This window comes from Cervus canadensis, chromosome 22 (genome assembly GCF_019320065.1).
Source record: "Cervus canadensis isolate Bull #8, Minnesota chromosome 22, ASM1932006v1, whole genome shotgun sequence".
Taxonomy (NCBI): Eukaryota; Metazoa; Chordata; class Mammalia; order Artiodactyla; family Cervidae; genus Cervus; species Cervus canadensis.
In genome coordinates, this window is record NC_057407.1 from 23364225 (window position 1) to 23386343 (window position 22119).

A 22119-nucleotide genomic window follows, 5' to 3' on the forward strand; every position below is an offset into this window, starting at 1 on the left:
GAGTTACTATTCTGAAGATAGCTGATTCTAAAAGCCTCTTCTTTCACTGTCCTATTTTTTCAATGCTCAGCTGTCAGGGAACAACCACTGAAGTGTTCTCAACCAAAGGTGCAAAACAGAAGGACAAGAGGATGGTACTTACTAGATGCAAAGACATCCTACTAGGGATCCATTACATGCTGACATAGGGTTTTTCTCCCCAATTTATTTGTATAAGTTTACTTACCCCTTGACAAGCTGAATATTAACTGCTAATTGCCCGAGGTTGCCCTGTCTAATACAGTAGACACCAGTCACAGGCGCTGCTTATATTTAGAGTAATTAAGTTACATACAACTTAAAATGCGTTATCTCTATTGTACTTGGCCACATAATAAGTGCTTAATATTAGCCACATGTGGCTAGTAGCTGCAATATTGGAAAGCAATATGGAAGAGAGAATATTTGGAAAGAGAACATATCCATCATCATAGATAGTTATTGGACTGTTTTGGCCAGTCATAACTTCATTCTAATAAGAGCAAGAATGGTCACTAAGAGTGGTGACTTTGTAGCTTCAGCCTATATTGATTGTTTTCCATACTACTTCCGGCTCCTTTCTTGGCTGCCAATGCTCTATATAAATTTCTGGAAAGGGGTCTTGTAATGATTAAAACGATCCATGAAAACAATCCCACTTTAGAGGAAACAACAGCAGCAAGGAGCAAAGATGGTGGTGTGGCAACCCACACATTTCAGATCTTTTACTGGTACCTAACAAAGGGGGAATGTACCCTCAGCCACAACTTCCCATGCTGGTGTGGAGGCTTGTGGGCCCCTGCAGGGAGAGGCAGAAAGCCAGGCCCTCTACTTATCCTGACTCTTAGACCCCTGAACTCATGTCTGGGTTCTAATGAAAAGGTGAACAGAAACATACTTCCTGATAGAAGGTTTTTAAATGTTCCATGCCATCAGCAAGTGAGCATTGATCACTGAAAATTTACTGGGCGATTGCACATTTAAAAGGAAAGACAAGATCAATAATTTATATTTATTGAACAAAGATCATTAGCAACCATGAAGATATAGACACACATACACACACACACACATATATATATATCCTAATAGCAATTTTTATTTTTATGGTTGTAGTGAGGCTGTCAGGAAAAAATTGTCAGTTCTTTACGTGTTCAACTTTATTTAATACCAAATTTTCTCTTTTCCCAGTAGAATCAATAGCTCTGGTTGAGCACTGCTATATTCTCAGCATCCCAGAAGAGACTAGCCCCACAGTAGGCAATGAAAAAGTATTAGTTGAAAAACGAATGACTTCTTTTTTGAAGGAGTGACCTGGAGTCTTTTACTCCCTCCTCATAAAATAAATCTTCCTCAACTGCGTTTAATAATCAGGATTCCCTCTCAGCCAATTAGACTTGGACTCAGCCTCTACCTCCCACTCCACATTCCAAAGTTTCCATTTGTGTCCATTCCAGGAGGGCAACTCCCTGACCTGAGTCAGGGGGAGGAGCTACACTCCTCAGGGTCTAATGTCTGTCTACCCTTGTCCCCATTCTCACCTTTGGACTTTTTAAAACTGTAAAAACAGAAATCTGTCAAGCAATCATGAAATATCAGCTGTCAGAAAGCAGGAACAGAATCTCTGACAGGCATATAATCACTGTAAATACTAAAAAAAAAAAAAGTCCAGTTAAGTTTTATCTCCAATGAAACAGATGCAAGGACAGCGTGTTCTGCAGTTTTTTTTGTTTTTTTGTTTTTGTTCTGCAGTTTTTAAGTACATGTGAGATGAATGGTTTATAGAATCTTAATCTACTCTGAGTTCAAATAAATTTTATAATTTCATATGTTGTAATGTTTTCATTAAAAAACTATCTTACTTCTTTTTTTTTTTTTAAAAAAAACTATCTTACTTCTATACTCCATATTGATAGAACCAAATAATGTGTTTCTTATTTCTTTTTAAAAAGATACTAGCAGAATGTTTAAGATATGTCTGCATTAGTAAAAAGATTCTTATTTTTATAAAAAATGCATTCACATTTACTGTGATATTCCTTGTAGCCAAAATCTTTGTATCATCCTCTGAATCTGGCTATTAATATTAGATATTTCAAAAATAAAAGTGAGAGATGTTTCACCATTCCCTAAACACAGTCAGTTATTGGAAGTGTTCAGAACTGCTGATTATGGGAATTTACCAATAAGAGTTATAAATTCAGATCTTCTATTGATGGAGTCAAATGGACAACATCAATATTAGTTAAAAAATGTTGAGTTTAGATGGAGGATGAGTTTCAGCAATATCCTTTTATTGAGTATAAGCAGGAGTTTAAAAAAATTCACTATGAACATGACCTGTTTCTTTCTACCAAAATAAATAGGATTAATATAGTCAAGTATACTGACACTGGGAGACACTGCTTTGGAAAAGATCCCTGGTGTTCTCCTTACTGGCTGCAAATCATAAAGCCTTCCTTCTTCAAAAAAAAAAAAAAAGTCTTATCACTAAAGTACTCAATAGATTATCACACATTCAAACAGATTCATAAAAATACCTCTCTCAACATGGTCACATGGTGGTTAAATGTGACACTAATTTCCTTAGCCTGATTTGGTACATAATAAATACTGAGTAAACGCTAGGAGCATCTTCTGCTTTGGAGATGCTATCTTATATAGCACCTCCTTAAAAAAAAAAAAACAAAAAAAAACCCTCAAATGCATATAAAGTGAAAATGAAAGGGAAAGGGAAGTCCCTCAGTCGTGTCTGATTCTTCGTGACTCCATGGACTGTGGCCCACCAGGCTTCTCCATCCATGGGGTTTTCCAGGCAAGAATACTGGAGTGGGTTGCCATTTCCTTCTCCAGGGGATCTTCCCCACCCAGGGATTGAACCCAGGTCTCCTTCATTGAAGGCAGATGCTTTACCCTCTGAGCCACCAAGGAAGTCCTCAAATGCATATAGGGAGTTCCTTATTTTGGTCTTTCCCCTTCAATTACCATAAGAAACTACAGTGCAAAATGGAGGCTCAGTAGGGCAATGTGGAATCAGTAGAGATCTGAGGTCATCTTTATGATTTATCACTCTTTGAAAAGTATAGGTTCTCTTAAAACTTACAAGTTTATGGTTGTTTTCTTTATTTTTCTTTAATGAGAAATGCTTCTGATAAGTATTGCAGGTGTATAAGTCACAAAATTGACAAATGTTCTTTTACAGTTATCTGAACAAAAAGAATAAGTTATGATCAAATTGGTGTGCATTAGGGTGAGCTTTTCCGTGTACCTGGCTCCTCTGACATGTTCAGAACCATTTCTCCTAATTACTTGTTTTGACTTCTGGCTATGCCTTATCATTATCTACAAATTCAATAAACAGCATACATATTTCATAGGTGAGACTCAATGAATCAGGACAACAGTATTAGAAAAGAAAAAAAAGAAAAAGCAACAAAACGTTAAGCCTCTTATATTTTTGTTTATATCACTAAGCATCATTTCCAAATTCAGAAATATTTTTTAAAGAATCCCTTTAAAATATACATTTTAAACTATCCAATTACATAAAGCTTGCCACGTGGTTACTCAAATTTGGGAGAGAGAGAGTACAGGTTGGGAGAGATTTACAAAATTAAAAAGTGTCTTTTTAAAACCAAAGGAAACATATACACGCATTTCTAGGCACACAGACTATTTTTGCCTTTACAGTCTGCTGATAAAACACTGATTTTTAAACATTGTATATAAAATTAAATAACATGGAAAAAATAAATATGCTTTATTATATAAACACATAGAAATCTGTACTGCTCAAAATATTCAGATAACACTAGGCTTGGCTGCTTAAAATTGTACTCAGAAAGTATGGTAATGATATTTACAGTCTTTATTTTTCCTAGAGATAGATGCAGTGAGGTGATAAAACACTGATGTCAGACATTTTCTCTTCCTACCTACAGAAACTGCAAACTTTCATATGAAAATGAGGTAGACACAAATTCATAAATTGATCAGGCAGAAACAAAAGCACAGTTCCTTCGTGAGCCCATAAATTCTCACTATTCGGGTTGACAGGCATTATTGCAAAGCACCTAAAGCAAGGCTCAGAGAACACTTTTAAGTTTGTCACGAAAAATTCACACAAGCAATTCCTCCTAAGGAGAACCATGGCCTCCAAGGCAGTCAGCAAGCAGATATACCTGTGGTAAGTCGCTTCAATCAGGTCCGACTCTTTGCAATCCTATGGACTATAGCCCACCAGGCTCCTCTGTCCATGGGATTTCCCGGCCAGAATACTGGAGTGGGTTGCCATGCCCTACCCCAGGGAATCTTCCTGACCCAGAGATTGAACCCATGTCTTTTATGTCTCCTGCACTTACAGGCAGGTTGTTGACCACTAGTGCCAATGGGGCAATGCAGAAAAGGAAAGCTAGATGACCATCTTGGACAGATTAGCAACCTTTTCAACTTTCGTTATCTCGAAGTGACTTACTCTAGAATGCTACAGAGTTTTAACCCATTCCTCACTATAGTTTGACAGCTCTCTTTCCAATTTATCCCTCTAGTCACAGGATGTGTGCATGCAATAGGCAAATCAGTGTTAAGAACCTTATTTCAAAAACAACACATTGCCAAGTCAGAGTGCAAGGATGCATTCAAAACAGGACAGAAAAGACAAAATCTAGGGAAGATGTTTTCAACAATCATGATTCTAAATCTCTGGTGATTTGAGCCAGAACCGCTGCTGCTGCTGCTGCTAAGTCGCTTCAGTCATGCTCAACTCTGTGCGACCCCACAGACGGGAGCCCACCAGGCTCCCCTGTCCCTGGGATTCTCCAGGCAAGAACACTGGAGTGGGTTGCCATTTCCTTCCCCAATGCAAGAAAGTGAAAAGTGATGGTGAAGTCGCTCAGTCGTGCCCGACTCTTAGCGACCCCATGGACTGCAGCCTATCAGGCTCCTAACAGCCTTAAAATGGGTACTTGAACCCTGCATTCACAGAAGCTTCATTTTAGAGCCTGGAAACTGTGCTAACAGCCATTTGGAGTTTCTTTCCTAAATACTGCTCCTTAGTAACAATTGTCGGACTAGGCTATCTTTAAAGACCTACTCACACAGCAGTAGTTGCTTCTCAACACTATCTCCTGCGTGGGGGTACTCAGGATAAGAAAGCAACTTGGCCAGAGAGGGATTAATGGCTACCCTTGGTCTCTAATAAATCTAGTTTGCTTTCTCTTGAAAGCAACATGTTAGCACCTCCAATATACTTTTTCTTGTTGTTAATGTCACTGTCAGTTACAATGATGAAGCACCATAGAAGTGGCTTATGGCTATCAACACAATTCACTGAGGTATGCTTCAATTTAGAATTACTAAGAAATGGTACCAAAGCATCCATAAAAATCAACATACACGTAAAATCCAAATCCTACCATAAGAATCTGAAAGGCTGCCCTTGCATAATTTAAGTCATATATTACAAATGGATCTATTTAAATAAAATGCTTTTGATTTAGTTGATTTTCAAAAATCACCATGAAAAGCCTTGTAAAAGTGGCCTTGCTCCCATGCTGCAGAGGCATTTAAATATATATTTGAATAATGTTACTTTATAAAGGAAGTGTTAAAATCATATAGGCAGCAAAAGCATTTTCAAAACCCATGTATTTGCTTTGGTGCATTACAGAACATTTAGAATCTCTCCTTTTCGCTGTGTTGCAGAAAACTATGTGCAGGCCCAAGAACAAGAACTATAATAAGAAAAACTTAAAGTCTTTAGTTAAATTATTTAGAAGATCATGTTTTAAAATTTAAGCATTTAAACTCTTAAAGTATCTATGGGAGAGGGTGGCGATCCAGTGTAAAAGAAATTAAACTCTGCTTAGAAAGTGTTCAAGAAAGAGAATGCCATGGAAACTTATATATATATATATGATATAATATATTGTATATATGCTATATACAATATATAATGTATAATAATATATTATTATTATATTATATATACACACATATTCTGAGGGTTAGGAGATGCTTCTTGATGAATATTAAAGAAACACAACTTTTTGGAGAGCTACTATATATTTTGATATATACTATAGTGTGGTGCTGGTGTTGGCTGAGTGAAAAGGATGAAACTATAATGGGCTCAAGAGGGAAAATTTCATGAAAAATAATATGTAACAGGTGACTTAAGGAAGCTGGAATGTCAGAAGATGTTCTTGACATTCTAAGGTTATTTCTGATCTTTTCCCAAATGTTCATTTAGGGAGAATGCCAGTATTGCAGACAAAATACTCTGGGTGAACAATACATCTGAACTGCCCTTGAATAAAATCCTTATAGCCCAGATAAATAGTACTACTTAAGATAATGCTCTAATTCTTCTAAATTTCTACTTAACACAGAGTACAGTAGTTATGCAGCTAGTATTCTATCTATAGATACAACCTCCAACCTTGAAACCTTTGACTCTTAGAAGTGTCAACAGATTAGTAGCCATGTCAGATCACTTAATCTGCTCTTTAGTTGCTTTCAGGAATGGTTAAGGTTTTTTTCTCAGAACCCTATAGAACAAAAAAAGGCTTTTGGATATGAATTCACATAATATTAATTCAGTTTCAGTGCAATTAATGCATTCACAGGAATGTTTACTCTATTTACATGAAACAACCCTAATGGCTCAATACCTCTGGCACCATTTAGCCACAGTATTGTTTTGACACAGCTGATCCTTCTGTTTGCCAAGATTTGCCCCAGAAGTTTGCATAGTATTTATAGAGCCAAATCTGTCTCACAATGTTGTTTAAAAGCAGATGACAAAGGAAGTCTAGGACCAAAGGAAAAACCGGTCTCAAACGGACTTTGTGTCTTGATAGAAGAGAGAACTTTTAGATGCCTTGAATGGCATCACGTCACTGAGTCCACTGTTTGTCTTTGGAATTTTCCAAATGTTTTCAGCTGATTTTATGGGCACAGCCTTTTTGGCGATTGTGTTGAGAGCTGTACCCGAGTCACACAGGCAAAGTATAGTCACTGAATCAAAAATTGCTTTGGCCTCAATAAGCAGGTATCTTCCCGCCAAAGTCAATACCATCAGCTTAGAAAAGGAAAGAATATCTGCTTCTGAGTTGTCTGCTTAAATCACTTTGGAGTTTAAAAATGGCACGGAGTTTCTTAAAAAAAAAAATACACACAAATATATATAGTCTAGTTCTAGGAAAGGATGCTACTTTTTGGCATTGGCAAAAGGCCTGTATGAGGTACATGTATCCTGTAAAGTCACTTTGGCAATATCATTTAAAAAAATGAATTTTGTTGCATGTCAATATGAAGAAAAGAACAGACTGTGTATAGTACAGTTCCAGGGATGCCCTTGTGAGGAGGACAATCTGTCTCAAAGGAGTGACCCAGAGCACCTTGGAATTGGAGTGTTAGTTTTAGTTAGCAAACATGAATAGTTAGGGCCGTACCGAACTCCAAGGGCCAGCACTCCAGGCAGCATCTTGAGGACAAGCATGTGTGTTACATTGCTCTCGATCTGGAGGCTTGTCAAGAATTTCACAGCTCAGATCTGGAAATCGTTCCCCGCTGGGCCTCTGACAAACCACCAGCCTTGTTCTCAAGCCTCCACCACACAGCTTGGTACACTGGAAGAACAGAAAGGAAGGTTGCAGTTATTCTGTCTGAACAGCCAGTGGCAAATTTTCTTTCCCCATGAGAAAAATGTTTTAGCCAAGATAGATTATGGCACCAGGCAAGATAAACCTATAGGCAGAATGAAGCTGAATTACCAAAAGCAATATGTACAGCAGACTGGAGTCCTGTCCTTTTATGATGTGTTTGTGTGTGTTAGTCGCTCAGCTGTGTCTGACTCTTTGTGACCCAATGGACTGTAACCTGTCAGGCTCTTCAGTCCATGGGATTTCCCAGGCAAGAATACTGGAGTGGGTATCCACTCTCTTCTCCAGGGGATCTTCCCAACCCAGGGTTTGAACCTGGGTTTCTTGCATTGCGGGCAGATTCTTTACCATCTGAGCCACAAGGGAAGCCCCCTTTCATGGTAGCTATTGTTTATTAAGCATTTGCTCTTCATCTGTACTAAATAGTTATATATATGTTATCTCATCAAGAAGAGAGTGTTAATTATATAGGGCAACTGAGCTTAAGAGAGCATAACTTGATTAAGGTCAATTCAGCAGCAGGTGTCCAGGATAAGATTATAGCCTTTTCTTTCAGGTATTCAAAGCCCCCAAATCAAAGAAACAGATAAAAATCTAAAATAAAAACCACTTAGTACCAAATAAAGGATATAATGACTGAGCTGGTTTCTTTTCTGGCAACCTCTAGGAAGCTGTCACCAACCTTTCGGCTATTCTGTGACTCCAGTCTCCGTAGACCTTTCTGACATTCAAATATTTTATGCTATCTCTGAATCTGAGGATAACGATGGCATTCCCCTAGGATGAGTCAACAGTGTGGTGGGAATGCTGGATACAGTTCTGACTGTTGGCTGGACCCACGCTTCTGAGACAGGAACAAGTTGTATTTCTTGGACAGTACCGTGGAGCTTACATCCAGGAACACTGTTCCCCTGCTGTGTCAAGGCCAGATCTCCCATGGAATCTGGAATGATCTGGTCTGTGCTGACAGCCAGCATCCCAGCAAATGCGTGTACTCTCCTGGCTTCAATCCAATTACAGAAGCTTATGCACAGGCCCCATGGGACAGCTTTATGAGGAGTTTCAGGAAACCCACAATATATGTGTCTCCAAACCTGACTTCCCTTTCCGGTCTTTCAGCAAAGCCCTCCAGAATGACGTACTATCAACAGAAGTTAACAAAACTCTGTTATGAGCGCCTATGACTACTAGGTTACGTGAATGAAAGCATGAAATGTGGACACAGGATTTCGATTAGCGAAGGGGTGTAGATTAACATGCCCCTCCATCTCATGTGTCTCTGTTCCCCTCTTGGTGGGCATAGGGGGCCTCCATGATGTTAATCCTTGTGTTTTATTTTATAAATTTTATAGTCAAGACAGAACAACTCAACAAACTCTAAGTATGTGCTCTCCCTGTAGATTCAAGAGTAGAAATATATATTCTCTTTTAATTAAATACAAAACAATAAACATCTAAGTCCTACACATGATAGTGGCTTAAAACCCCATTCAATAATATAGTAATACTAATGATAATTATTATTAGCAGTAATAACACTGATTATCATTATTATAATAGCAGTTAACTATGATTGAAGGCTATGGGCTAGGTTTTGATGTGCACTATCTCTTATCCCATGGACGGAGGAGCCTGGTGGGCCAGAGTCCATGTCGCAAAGAGTCGGACACAACTGAGCGACTTAACTAACTAATCTCATATAATAAACATGAATGTTATGAAGTGGGTGCCACTATTATTCTCATGTACAGATGAGAATACAGATATTTGGCAAAATTATATTATTTGTCAAAGCCACAAAGCTCGTAAGAGCCAGCGCTGGGACAGGGGCCCAGTTTTGTCTGCTCCAAATATTCCACGGCCTTTCATCAATCATAGCTGACAATCCTTTTTTTTTTATTATTATTAATTTTTATTGGCATGGAGTTGCTTTACAATTAGTAGTACAAAAGCAGTAGCTTTTGTGTTAGTTTCTGTTGTACAGTGGAATGAATCAGTTATATGTTTACATATATCCCCTCTTTTTTGGGTTTCCTTCCTATTCAGGTCATCACAGAGCACTGAGCAGAGTTCCCTGTGCTCCACGGTAGGTTCTCATTAGCTATCCATTTTATACACAGTAGTGTATACACGTCAATCCCAATCTCCCAATTCTTCCTCCCCACTCCCCCTTGGTATCCATTCATTCGTTCTCTACACCTGTGTCTCTATTTTCATAGCAAGCAATTCTTAAAAGGTTAAGAGCTGAAGAATTTCATTATTTGAGACTGCACAGCTAATTATTCACTTCTATGATTACAATGCATCACCTCTGATAAGAATAACAGCTCCTAATCCCTGATGAACAACAGCTGGTTCATTATGAATTTGAAATATTGGGAGACACAATGCCATGAGAACAAGGGTGCACCACAAACACCCCCAAATTATGAAGATGGCGAAACTTTCATTAATTAATTTAACACACATTTCCAGTCACTTTAAAAGCACCCATGTTTTAATCAGCAGAGGTTAACATTTTAAACTAGCATTATCTGTATTCTTTCCTAACTCATCTCTCCTATGTAGTCAAGCCATCTCTATTTGGTAATAAACGTACTTTTAAAATAGTCCAGAATTAAGATGGATCTCCTAGTTAATCTGAAGTCAAGAAGCTTTAACTAGAGCCAGTTCTTCTTCCTTCAAATAAACTGTGAACAACAGCACTGTTTGGTATTTGTTTTTTCCCAAAGGGTATATAAGTGGAGTTTGCTCTCACCTCTCCCCAGCTGCCATAAGCCCACTGAGGGCAAGGGCCAGATTCGCAGGCTCTGTACTCATCAGGTTTGATTCTCTCCACGCAGTCGTTGGCAGTGTATCCATTCTCATCCTGGCACACAACAACACGCCGCTGGGACCCACCAGCACAGGTACTGGAACACTGAACACAGCAGACGTCGGTCAACAGGTTAATCCCCACCTCAGGCTCCCCTCGAGGACACAGAAAGCAGCTGGCTGAAGGGTCAGAGACAAATGTGGCAGGAACCACTCTCAAGTCGTCCACAATGGACAGAATGTAATCCTGAGCGGACCCTTCCATGGAGCTGCTTAGTGTTCAGGTCTTAGCAATATTTGCGGGGCAGAAACACCACTTCCCCCTTGTGCATGTTAGGTCTCAGTAGGTGTTTAGGAACTGCCTAATGAGTGATCATGTCTTGTGATTTCCAGAGCAATTCGATTCATCCTCTGCAACTAGGAGAGGTGCAGACATACTGACTGACACCACAGTCTACTGGGAAATTCTTTTTCTTTTCAAAACTGCTAGCACTTATTTAGAACCAACATTTAACCTCCCTTTCAACACAGGGGTCAAATCACTTGCTTGAGGAATTGCCAGTTGTTGAAATTAAGCTTCTATACTAACTCCTTCAATTATCCAAGGAAAACATCATGGAATGCACTTACATATCACTTCCTCTCAGCTAACATTCCCTTCTCTCCCTTCACAAAAGCCTCTACTTTCGTAGGTAATGTAGCGAGATTTGTTTTTCTTCTTTATTCTTATTCCCCAATGAACTTGAATTCCATATTGACAAACTTCTCTTCAGGTGCATGAGCCCAGCCATGTCTCTCATGGTTACCACAGAATTATGGTCAGCCTTCAGCTTATTTCCCACACAAGCTTCTCATAGCTCTCTTATTTATCTGCATCTTGAGTGTTTTTTTTTTTCCTTTCCATTTTTTCCTTATCTTTTGAAACCCGATGTGTTTGCTAGTCTCCTTCACTCTGACCCTTAACTTGTAAAATCTGTTTGCCTGTAAAAAGTCCTCTAAGCAGTGCAATTCTCAGGACTTATCAAGTCTCAAACTGTATTTGCAACATTGTTTTGAGTTCCAGGTTCCAATGGTTGATATGTGCTATCAAACTCCAGCTCAAACTAGTGTTATTTAAAAATATCTGTAAATACTGCTCCTTGCTGGTCACCTTTTATATAAAGATGTGAAAAAGTTTTTTACTTATTGTACTGGACTTTAGTTCAATTTCCTTGCCAATGTTGGTCAAATTATGAATGATTTTCAAATATACTGAGCTTAATTTTTTAAATGCAGAGCAGGAAAATAGATTTATTAATTCTGTCTGAGCAATTATTTAGGAAATTTTGATTTAAAAAAATCCCACCTCTCTGAGGGTTCTGTTATACTTACTCTAAACTTAAAAATACTTGTTTTCTACTTTTAAACAGCTTAGTATGTAAGAAACACAGAGAACTATTATTTTAATTGGCTTTGTTTGGGGCCAAGAATTTGATATCTTAGGAAGGACCTTCAATAGTATAAAGAGATTTGGAATATATATTTTGGCCCTTGGATTTTTCCTTTGATAATAAAATCTTGATTCATCTGTTTATTATTTCACCTATGTTATTGTCCCCAACAAAAATGATAAGTCTCCTTAGAGAACTTCAATATTATACTTGTATTCCTAGTAGGTTCCACAGTGCTGGTCACATGATTAGAGTTTCTGGAAGGAATAGTTTCATAAACCACAGGCTATCCTCCCTTCAATATGGCAGAGTGGAGCAAGGAGGGACAACAGAGCCATGGTCAACTTAATGCACTGGCTGCCTAGTGACCAGTCCAATGCTTCCTACAGAGACTCTGACCAGAGACAGAGGTCAGCTGGGGGCCAAGTAACTGCACAGCACAGTCTAGAACTCGCACTGCACCATTCTAAACCCAGGGTCAGTCAGAGTCTTTATACTCCCACATACAGGTGAAATATTATACATGATCTTTCTCCAGGTCCAATTTTGCCACATTTTTTTTTTTTTAATTAATAAGGATTCTTCATTCCATTCCCATGTTGCAGAATTTCACTCTGGACTACTTTTGTTAATACTTTTCCTATCCTCTTTAGACAACATATTTTCCTAGGTAAACATTCCTTTGAACAAACCCTGTATCTATCATCCACACTCTACAAAATAAGAGAGAATGGCCATTAGGGAAGCAAGAGATGATGGACATCTGTTTTTTTGTTTTTTTTAATCTGTTGTATATTTCCCATTGATATCTGGCAGGCTGGATTTTCCTTTAAGAAATCCATCAATAGTCCTTAGTGGGACTGTATTTTTTTGGGGCCATGCCATGCCGTATGAAGGACCTTAGTTCGCTGACCAGGGATCAAACCTGTGCCCCTGCAGTGGAAGTGTGGAGTCTCAATCACTGGACTACCAGGGAAGTCCCAGTAGGACTATCTTTTAAGAAGTTCTACACTTTCCTGATCAAGGAGTAAGTGGAACTGGCTGAGCCAATCAGACTTTACTGGGAATTAGAATCCTGAGCAGAGCAACCCAAGGGTAATTCAGAGTGAAAAGGGTTCATTAAGATAGATAGTTCTTAAAGAAATGATCTTATAGATAGATATTGTTCCATCTAAACTGGCAAACCACAGCCTCGGGGCCAAATCCGGCCTGCCAGCTGCATTTATAACTAAAGCTTTATGGGAACACAGCCATGTCCACTTGTTTACATATTGTCTATGCCTGCTTTTGTGCTAAGACGGCAGAGTCTGTTAGTTGCAACAGAGACTGTATGGTCCACACGGCTGAAAATATTATCTGGCCCTTTGCAGAAAAAATTTACCAACCCCCAATGAGATCCCTGAAGATTCTCTGGGCTCAGTCTCTACTGGGACTAACTGAACAGTTTTGCTTTCCCTTGAAAGAACCAGTTCCTTTTCTTTCGCTTACCACCGGAGACCCCTAGTCGCTAACACTGAAAATCTCATAGAAGGTTTGAGTTTACACAAACACATCCTGGAAAACGAAGTTCTGATTCCAGAATCTACTGAAAATGCTAGATTCCCATTCTCTAGTGTTCATAATTCTCTGCTGCCTTTCCTGCTGTTGCAGTCAGGAAGAATCAAGCATCCCAAACCACGAAGAGATGCATATGCATGCCACACACTCCTGGGAGTAAGTCAGGCAAGTCAAGCAAGAGCTGAAAAATCTCATCATCCACCTTCAGCCTCACTTAACTTAGAAAAAAAAAAAAAAAATCCCCAAACAAAAAACAGGCACAATGAGGAGAAGAATGGTATTGCCCATTGCTGCAAAAAGGTTACTTAATCCTCCTTAATTGGGAACTCTGCCCAAGGGCAGAATCATTCAATCTTAAAGGAATGCATTATCCACAAATGTAGTCCTAAATAAGAATAGCTTTCAATTTTTTTTAAGTTCTAATTTTATCATTAGAATACACATGTTTAAGCTGTGAATTTTTTCAACTGGAAAAATCATGGGACACTCTGTGATGACCTCACTTGATCACTCTTTAATTTCATAGAACCCAAATTTCTTCTAACCCAGGCAAAACAAGTTTCAAAGTGGAAAGTAAGGGAGGAGAATGAGGTGGTGAAGGTCCCAGGCAGATGTTCTGCTTACAATCAAGAGATGCAGTGTATAAAAACCCTTAGGGGCCATCAACATTCACAGGAAAGTAAGCCTAATTCATTGAAACATAACCATGGTAGAAAACTGACCGGTTCCTTCTAATGCTTTTTAATTCAGAAATAATTAAACACAAGGTTAGCAGTATAGAAGGAAACAAATAATAAACAATTAAAAAGAAGACTTCATGAGAGATTAATAAACACCAAACTCCCCAAACCTCCCCCAGGATCTCCTACTGCCCTACCTTTCCTGTAGCTCCTTTAGACACGTCTAGTATTCCAGATATAATTATTATTTGGAAAACTATTCAGTAAAAATTTCTAGAACTTTTGAGAGCATAGAGCATATTTTTCCTTTGAATGTTAAATACTATTTGTCAAGTTCTTCCTAATTTGAAGGATAAAGACAATGATAACAATAATCATCAACATTTAATTTTCACTCTATGGCAGGGAGAGTGTGAAACAGTATTTGCATTGCTTGATTTAATTCTTACAGCAACCCAGCAAAGTCACCACTATTGTTAACTTTGTATTAGAGATGATGAAACAGGCTCAAATTGGAGGGAGGACCAGCTGAAGACCCCAAAATTGGAAAGTGCAAGTCCTTGGATCAAACAGAGGCAACTTCTCTCAAAGCCTCTGTAGTTATTCAGTTATGGTATTTTTCCTCTAAGCACAGATTTTTCCCAGCTGAGTGTTTCTCTCCTAATCCGCTACTACAAATGGCATAGCAATTGTGCCACTTTAAGACGGCACTCATCTGGAAAATAGCAAGAAGGAAAATTACTTTCATTAAAAATCTCCTTTCAGAAAAGTTCTTCTGCCCTTTGAATTTTCCTTCAGGTAAGGAGGAGTCGTCTGCCAGCTCCACAATCAATCATCATGGCCTTCAGAGTACCTTCTAGGAGGCTGCCTGATCAAGTCACCCAGCAGCGACACCCCCTCCTCCACCTGGTTAGAGGTTAAGGTAGCTTAGAGTTGTCTCAAGTGACACCTCTTCCGGGACTACAATTAACCCCAACAAATGAAAAGTGCACATCAATCCCTCCTGAGATAAAAATGTTCCAGAGGTGTTTCTAGTCTGCTTCTCTCTGAGCACTATATCATGTGAAAAAGAAGGCGGCAAATTCGGGAAAGACTTGAGGGAATACTCACCGCTCCCCAGGGGCCTGTCCTCCACTGATTTCCTCCGAGCACGTGGGTGCGGCTAGGGCTGATGCTCCTGGGGTGATAGTCCTCATTCAGGAAAGGGTTCTGAGAAAGGTCTGTGTCTGGGGTCCACTGAGGGCATGGTGACATGGAACAGTCCTGGTCAGTTTCTGGGATATAATCTGCGTCGCACTCACTTTGATCGATCACGTGGTCACTGTAGTTGACACAGACCACTTGCCGGGTCGTCCTACCTTGCCCACATGTCACGGAGCACTACATTGGATATTCAGAAAGGGAAAGAGAAAGGATATTCAGCCAGCTGCTCAGGCCAAAAAACCTGGCATATATCCTGGTGGCTCAGATGGTAAAGAATCTGCCTGCACTGTGGGAGACCCGTTTTTCATCCCTGGATTGGGAAGATCACCTGGGGAAGGGAATGGCTACCCACTCCAGTATTCTTGCCTGGAGAAGTCCATGAACAGAGGAGTCTAGAGGGCTACAGTCCATGGGGTTACAAAGAGTCAGACATGACTGAGTGACTAACACTTTCACTTTTCACATCCCAGTCTCTCCCCTCTTCTTCCCACCACAAGGCCATTTCATGGAGAATGCCTGTTGTGTATATTCAAAATAAACCCCCAATCAGCTACTTCCCATCATCTCTGCCATTGCCTCCCTGGTCCAGGCCACCACCTTCCCCTGCCAGGACTATTGCAGTAGCCTTTCAGCTGGGGTCCTGTTTGTAATCTTGATGCCTTCACCCACAATCCAAGTCTGTTATCCACAGATATGTCAACCATATCATAAACCATGACCCTTGCGAACAAAACTCACATCATGTCATTCATCTAGTGACTACCCAATTCACTGTGAATCATGTCCAAAGTCCTTACCTTGACCTGGTAGGCCCTTCATGATGTGGTCACTGGCTACCCTTTTGACACATCTCTTTATTCTCTATACACTGAACTCCAGACCCACTGACCTTATGGATGTTTTTTGACTAGGCCAAAACACCCCAATCTCAGGGTCTTTGCAGCCACTCTACTTTCTGTTGCACAACACAGATATCCATGTGTCTCACTGCTTCACTTCATGCAAGCCCTGGTCAGTGCAATGTGGGGACTTTTCGGACTACCTTTTCTAAAAGCACATCATCTCCTTCTCTCCACCATCACTGTGCTTGACCTTTTTTCTAGTACTTATCAGTATCTGGTGCTGTATCATGTATTTATATCATTATTTGCTCATTGACTGGAATTGCCACTGTCATGATCTTCATAAAGGCAAGGGCTTTCTTATTTGTCAGTCACTGCCCTTTCTTAGCAAGTTTTACAAATACCTGGTGAGTAGACTGATGGATGTGACAGACATCTGTGTGTGTATGTTTGGAAGCTCAGGGCATGAGAGTGAGGTTATCTACCATTTACTGAGCACCTTTTTCATTCTAAGCATTTAACAGACAGACTCTCAAACAATCCTTACCACCTTATAAGCTATTCTTTTTAGCCTCTTTTAAGAGCAGAAGAAATTGAAGTTCAAGGATTTACACCAGACTGCCCAAGGTCATGCAGCCAGTTAATGTCAAGGTCTGGATGTTTACACAGCTCTCTCTGAATCCAAAGATTTGGATTTTCACAGATTTGGATTTTCTTTCAGATTTCACATATGTATTGATGGTGTTTATTGAGATATTCATCTCCATTCTCTTTAGCTATCCTGATCTTTGGATTTCCTGGACTCAGAAGCGTTTTGCAAGGCAGAAAGCAGCTACCTGAAGAGAAAGGCTTTTTCTATTTTTATAAAAGCCCACAGGTGATTCTCAGTGGGCACAGGAGGCTGGGTCCATAGCGTTAGCTGAGGATTCCCACTTCTTGCTCTTGGCAGGAAAGCAGAGGCACAGGACTTCAGGGAGCCACAGGACGCAGGAGGCACCCAGATCCAAACTGAGGCTCGCCTTCACTCCCCTGCTTCTCCCTGCCACTCCTCCCTGGCACTCCACAAGCCTACTACACTCTAATGTGGCTTGGCTCAATCAAAACTGCATTTTTCAATCAGCCCAACAGGATGTGGGCTTAAGTAGACTGTAAGTTGATTTACACATTTTGAAGAAATGTGCATTTCTTGCACATCTGGCTACGATTCATACCAGCTGCACATAGATGGAGAAAAGTAACTCACAAACCAAAGTCCAATTCTAAAATAGTACTGATTGTCCTTCTTGACCCATGACTGGTAATTCTTCTTACGGCTCCCCCAGTCCTCTCCCAATTCCAAAGAATTCACTTGCTTACAGGGTTCCAGTCCAGGGCCTTCCACTGCCCGCAGGGAGTCACAGAACATTCCTCCTTTGCCACTGGTCTAGGCAGGGTCGCACAGGCACTGTCATCAGCCACAGAACCGTCCTCATCCCGACAGCTGACATATCTCATCCGGGTACCTTTTCCACAAGTGGCTGAGCACTGGGTGTTGGGGTGAAATAATGCAGAAAGGTTATTTGAAATGGTCATTCACGTGATAGAAACCTACTTCCTAAAGTCATGTCAGGGAATATCTGCCTCTCCTTCCACCCTCTCCACTTCTTCCATTCTACTTCTTACTGGAGTCCAGGACCCAAATCGCCACTGGGTCCTTGGTGCACTGTGTGTGCTTCTCCTTGCTTCCGGGGCAGCTGGGGGAGGGTGACAAGATGGCAATTCACAGTCCTAGAAGAGGATGGGAAGAAAAAGCCAACGTTACCTTTCAGCCACGGCACATAGGGATATAAGGACTGATAATTCTAAGATCTCAGGCTTCAGTGTGATTTGGGGCAAGTCACACAACAAGTCACATGACATCTTGGGCTTCCCTAGTGGCTCAGACAGTAAAGAATCTGCCTGCAATGCGGGAAAACTGGATTCAATCCCTGGGTCGGGAAGATCCCCTGGAAAAAGGAATGGCAACCCACTCCATTCTTGGTAGTCTTGCCTGGAGTGGGTATTCTTGCCTGGAAAATTCCATGTACAGAGAAACCTGGTGGGTTACAGTTCATGGAGTTACAGAGTCGGGCAAGACTGAGTGACTAACACTTTCATTTTCACATGATATCTCTCAGTTTCAACTACAAATTCAACTGTAAAATGGGATATAATCTGAGTCCCTTTGTGGGTTCCTTAATACAAAGCAAGAATTTACTTTATAAATTTCTTTCTTTTTTTTTGGCCATGCCTCATGCCACTTGCAATTTTAGTTTCCCAATCAGGAATCAAAACTGTGCCCCCTGCAGTGGAAGCAGTAAATCTTAACCACTGGACCACCAGGGAACTCCCTACTTCATGATTTTCAAAACCATATTTATTTACCTATTTGTGTGAAGAAAGATATTATAAAATGGCACATAATTTAGGAAAAAGCAATATGCACTTTTAAAATCATTATTACTTAAAAAATTTCTGAATGCCAAATTCTGTTCCTACATTTCATTTCCTAGTCAGATTTTGCTAACCATGAATGTGCTTTCCAAGTGTACCTGAAGATACTTCCTGAAGCCCTGAAGAAGGTCAAATCTAGCTATAAGAGGTGTGTTCAAGATCCCAAAGCCTAGAATTTGTATCACATCCCTCAATCAGAGGAAATTCTTATAATGGATTGAGGTTATCCATGCATAGATAATATTCCCAGATTTACAAATGGGAAAATGGAAGTCCACACCTGATTACTATTCCAAGCATCAGTGGTTATCAAATGTTCTTCAATTAAACGCATACCCATTAAATTCCCAGGAAGCCCTGGGCACAGTACAAACTGCTAGAGGCTCAAGGCTGAAGTGACTTTAGGAAGCTTACAGACTGGACAGGAAATTCTGTTATCTGGCTCCAGACCTTGCTGATTCCTCTGCCTGGGTCCAAAGAAAGGCACAGGGAACTTGGCACACAGTGAAGAATTTATTCACATGCTACAACTGCAGAAGCTTCCCTATAGTCAGTCCACGAATATTACTGAATAACTTAGAAATATACTTTGTGAATTTTAAGGGAGTTGCTAAGCCCTCATTTCTTTGATTGTTCAGATGTCACAGCTAATAATTCCCAGTTAACATGCAGTGGGTTGGAGCATTTCAATAAATAAAACTAAGAATGACACAAGTCACATGTGGTATTTGGTTAACTGGTCAGTGATGACAACATGAACTATAGCACCATACTCATTTCCTTTTGAGACTCTTCACCCATCAACGACCCAAGTTGCAAAGTGGCAGAGTGAGGGTCTCAGAGCGAGGCAGTACAGCTGCCAGATGGGGCCTCAGAGCGTGCGTTCTGGCATAGTGTGGATTCAAATCCTATCTTCAGCAATTAGCAAAGTTGATGTGAAAACCCGTTTCTCATGACATACTCTCTTTATATAAATGATACCAGAAATCGAGGTCCACATTGAACAGTATACTGGTGAATGATTATCAACTAGATCTCTTGAGAAACAAGGTGTGTTTATAAATACAAGTATGTGTGTGTGTGTATATATATACCTGTATATATATGCTTATTATAAGTTTTTTCCTGATATAAATAAATGTGCAGCATAAAGTTTACAAATAGTAATAAGATATAAAATTTTAAATTTTATATTCCATAGAGCCAATTAATTCTTACAGATTATTTTTGTTGAGCTCTTGAATTTAGTGCCAAACTATGGCTGTCATTGCTAGACCAGAGTAGTTCTGACATGAATGTTAGCTGATATTTTGCTTACAACTAAGAGTACTGTGAAGGAGAAACAATGAAGATTCATGTCAGAACTTCACTTATTCACCAATGACAGGAACAATTTCTTTGCTGAGTCAGGCAATAATTTTCAAATAACAGAAAGATATTTCTTTAATTTTTTGTGTGTGTTCTTCACAACATAATAGCTGCAGACATAAGACCGTTTAAAGTTGACTCTGCATTATTAACACTTGTTACATCACCTTTTTAAGCTGAAATAATCAACATGAAAATCAATTAAACTCTGACTCACAGCATTTGCTGTTTTCTGTGGTATAAGTACTCTCACTACGGCCAATGTCAACCTAACAAGTTAGTATCAGTGAACACAGACTGGGAAAGGATGTGCAATGGTTCACCATCATATAGTATTTTCACCATGGAAATACATACAAATATAATGTAAACCATAGTAATAAGAAATAAAATAGTAAAATATGGGAAGTAAAATATAGGAAGATAATTAGAAAGTGATAAGTTCTGAATATTTCTCAACCTATTTTTAATATTATCTATTTAATTATATGTTTTTATTTTCAATTTTCAACAATGGCAGTATGTAACAACCAGCTTGCAAAATCTCTGGAAATTTACCAACCATCACTTGTGAGCTGGAATAAGACAGGTCCAACACATGCAGCCTGAACATATGATACCATTTGCTGAACCCTACATTGGAATTATTAAAAAAAAAAATCTGAGTTCAACAAAACCAGCATGAAGAGTCAATCTTCACCACCTAGGAAGAATCAGAATTAAGAATCTACATACAATTCAATGAAATAGAGAAGACAAAAGTGCTACATCAAAAAATTAGATCCAGAATATAACACATAAGTAAATCCAGAACAATTTAGTTAATCTACTGTTTCCTCTACCTACATACTTACCTATGAAAGGACTTCTGTTTTGACTGAGCTCCTGGGAAGTTTTGGCATCTTAGTGCCCAAGGTCAATAACTGATTTTGACAAAGGAAACTTACCTGGGTGTCAGTTGGTCTAGTCGCTGCATTGCAGTCATTGTCATCCACCACTGACATGTAAGTCCCGATGATGCATTTCACCGCTCTTAGCTGGTATCCCTGTCCACAAGTGACACTGCACTGAGGGGAAGAAATCAAACAGAAAGTATACACAGTCTAGCAAACGTTCTCTTTCCCTAACTTCACACGTAACATTCACAAGAGAAAAAATATTTCCATCCTAGTGGGCCAGAGGACTGGCACTCCCAAGAAATTAGTTAAGAGCAGGTAATTCTACTTTGTTCAAATTACACTGATCAATTATCAAGACATCACATGGAATTATTTCTACCTGCCATAGGAACGATGTCTGTAGTTTAATTCCTTGACTGCAAACCCCTGGAAGGAGGGGAGTACATGTCAATCAAATACCTAGCAGAATGCTGTGCCTAAAATAGGTACTTTGTAAAGTTCTTATTTGACTTCTGAAAAATTTCCCTAAAGAAATACAGTTTGCATCAATATTTCTATACAAGAATGGTCATCATAATATTATTTATAAAAGACAAAATATTAGAAACCACCTAAATAGGGAAGAACCAAAGTCAATTCAATGCACCATAGCAAACAGATCATAAAGGAAATATGTCCACTAAGGCTAACTGTTATATTTAAAAGTTGTTGGTTAAAAAACAGTAAGTAGAGGGAGTGATGTCATGGAAAGGGCAGATAGTAAAGAACTGACCCATTCCCCCTCTCTGAAAAAGCTATCAAACTGGCAGAAAGTGGCAGAATCAAGTTTTCTTTCTTTTTTTTTTTTTTTTTTTTTTAGAATCAAGTTTTCTTAAAGAAGACGGTTCTTCAGAATTTTGGACTCTGTGGGAGAAGGCGAGGGTGGGATGTTTCGAGAGAACAGCATCGAAACATGTATATTATCTAGGGTGAAACAGATCACCAGCCCAGGTGGGATGCATGAGACAAGTGCTCGGGCCTGGTGTACTGAGAAGACCCAGAGGAATCGGGTGGAGAGGGAGGTGGGAGGGGGATCGGGATGGGGAATACTTGTAAATCCATGGCTGATTCATGTCAATGTATGACAAAAACCACTACAATATTGTAAAGTAATTAGCCTCCAACTAATAAAA

At 39.5% G+C, this 22119-nt stretch overlaps 1 protein-coding gene across 2 annotated transcripts in view; it reads right to left on the reverse strand.

Moving 5' to 3' along the window:
• The window catches only part of ADAMTS9 (ADAM metallopeptidase with thrombospondin type 1 motif 9), a 164275-nt gene that overhangs the window by 59906 nt on the left and 82250 nt on the right, over positions 1 to 22119 (reverse strand). For both annotated transcript variants that reach the window (XM_043442385.1, XM_043442384.1), the window contains exons 23-28: positions 20996 to 21115; positions 17871 to 17975; positions 17565 to 17732; positions 15274 to 15543; positions 10441 to 10602; positions 7473 to 7649 (exon numbers count right to left, since the gene is read on the reverse strand). In XM_043442385.1, the coding sequence (XP_043298320.1) occupies positions 7473 to 7649; positions 10441 to 10602; positions 15274 to 15543; positions 17565 to 17732; positions 17871 to 17975; positions 20996 to 21115 (1002 nt within the window). The remainder of the gene's footprint in view (positions 1 to 7472; positions 7650 to 10440; positions 10603 to 15273; positions 15544 to 17564; positions 17733 to 17870; positions 17976 to 20995; positions 21116 to 22119) is intronic.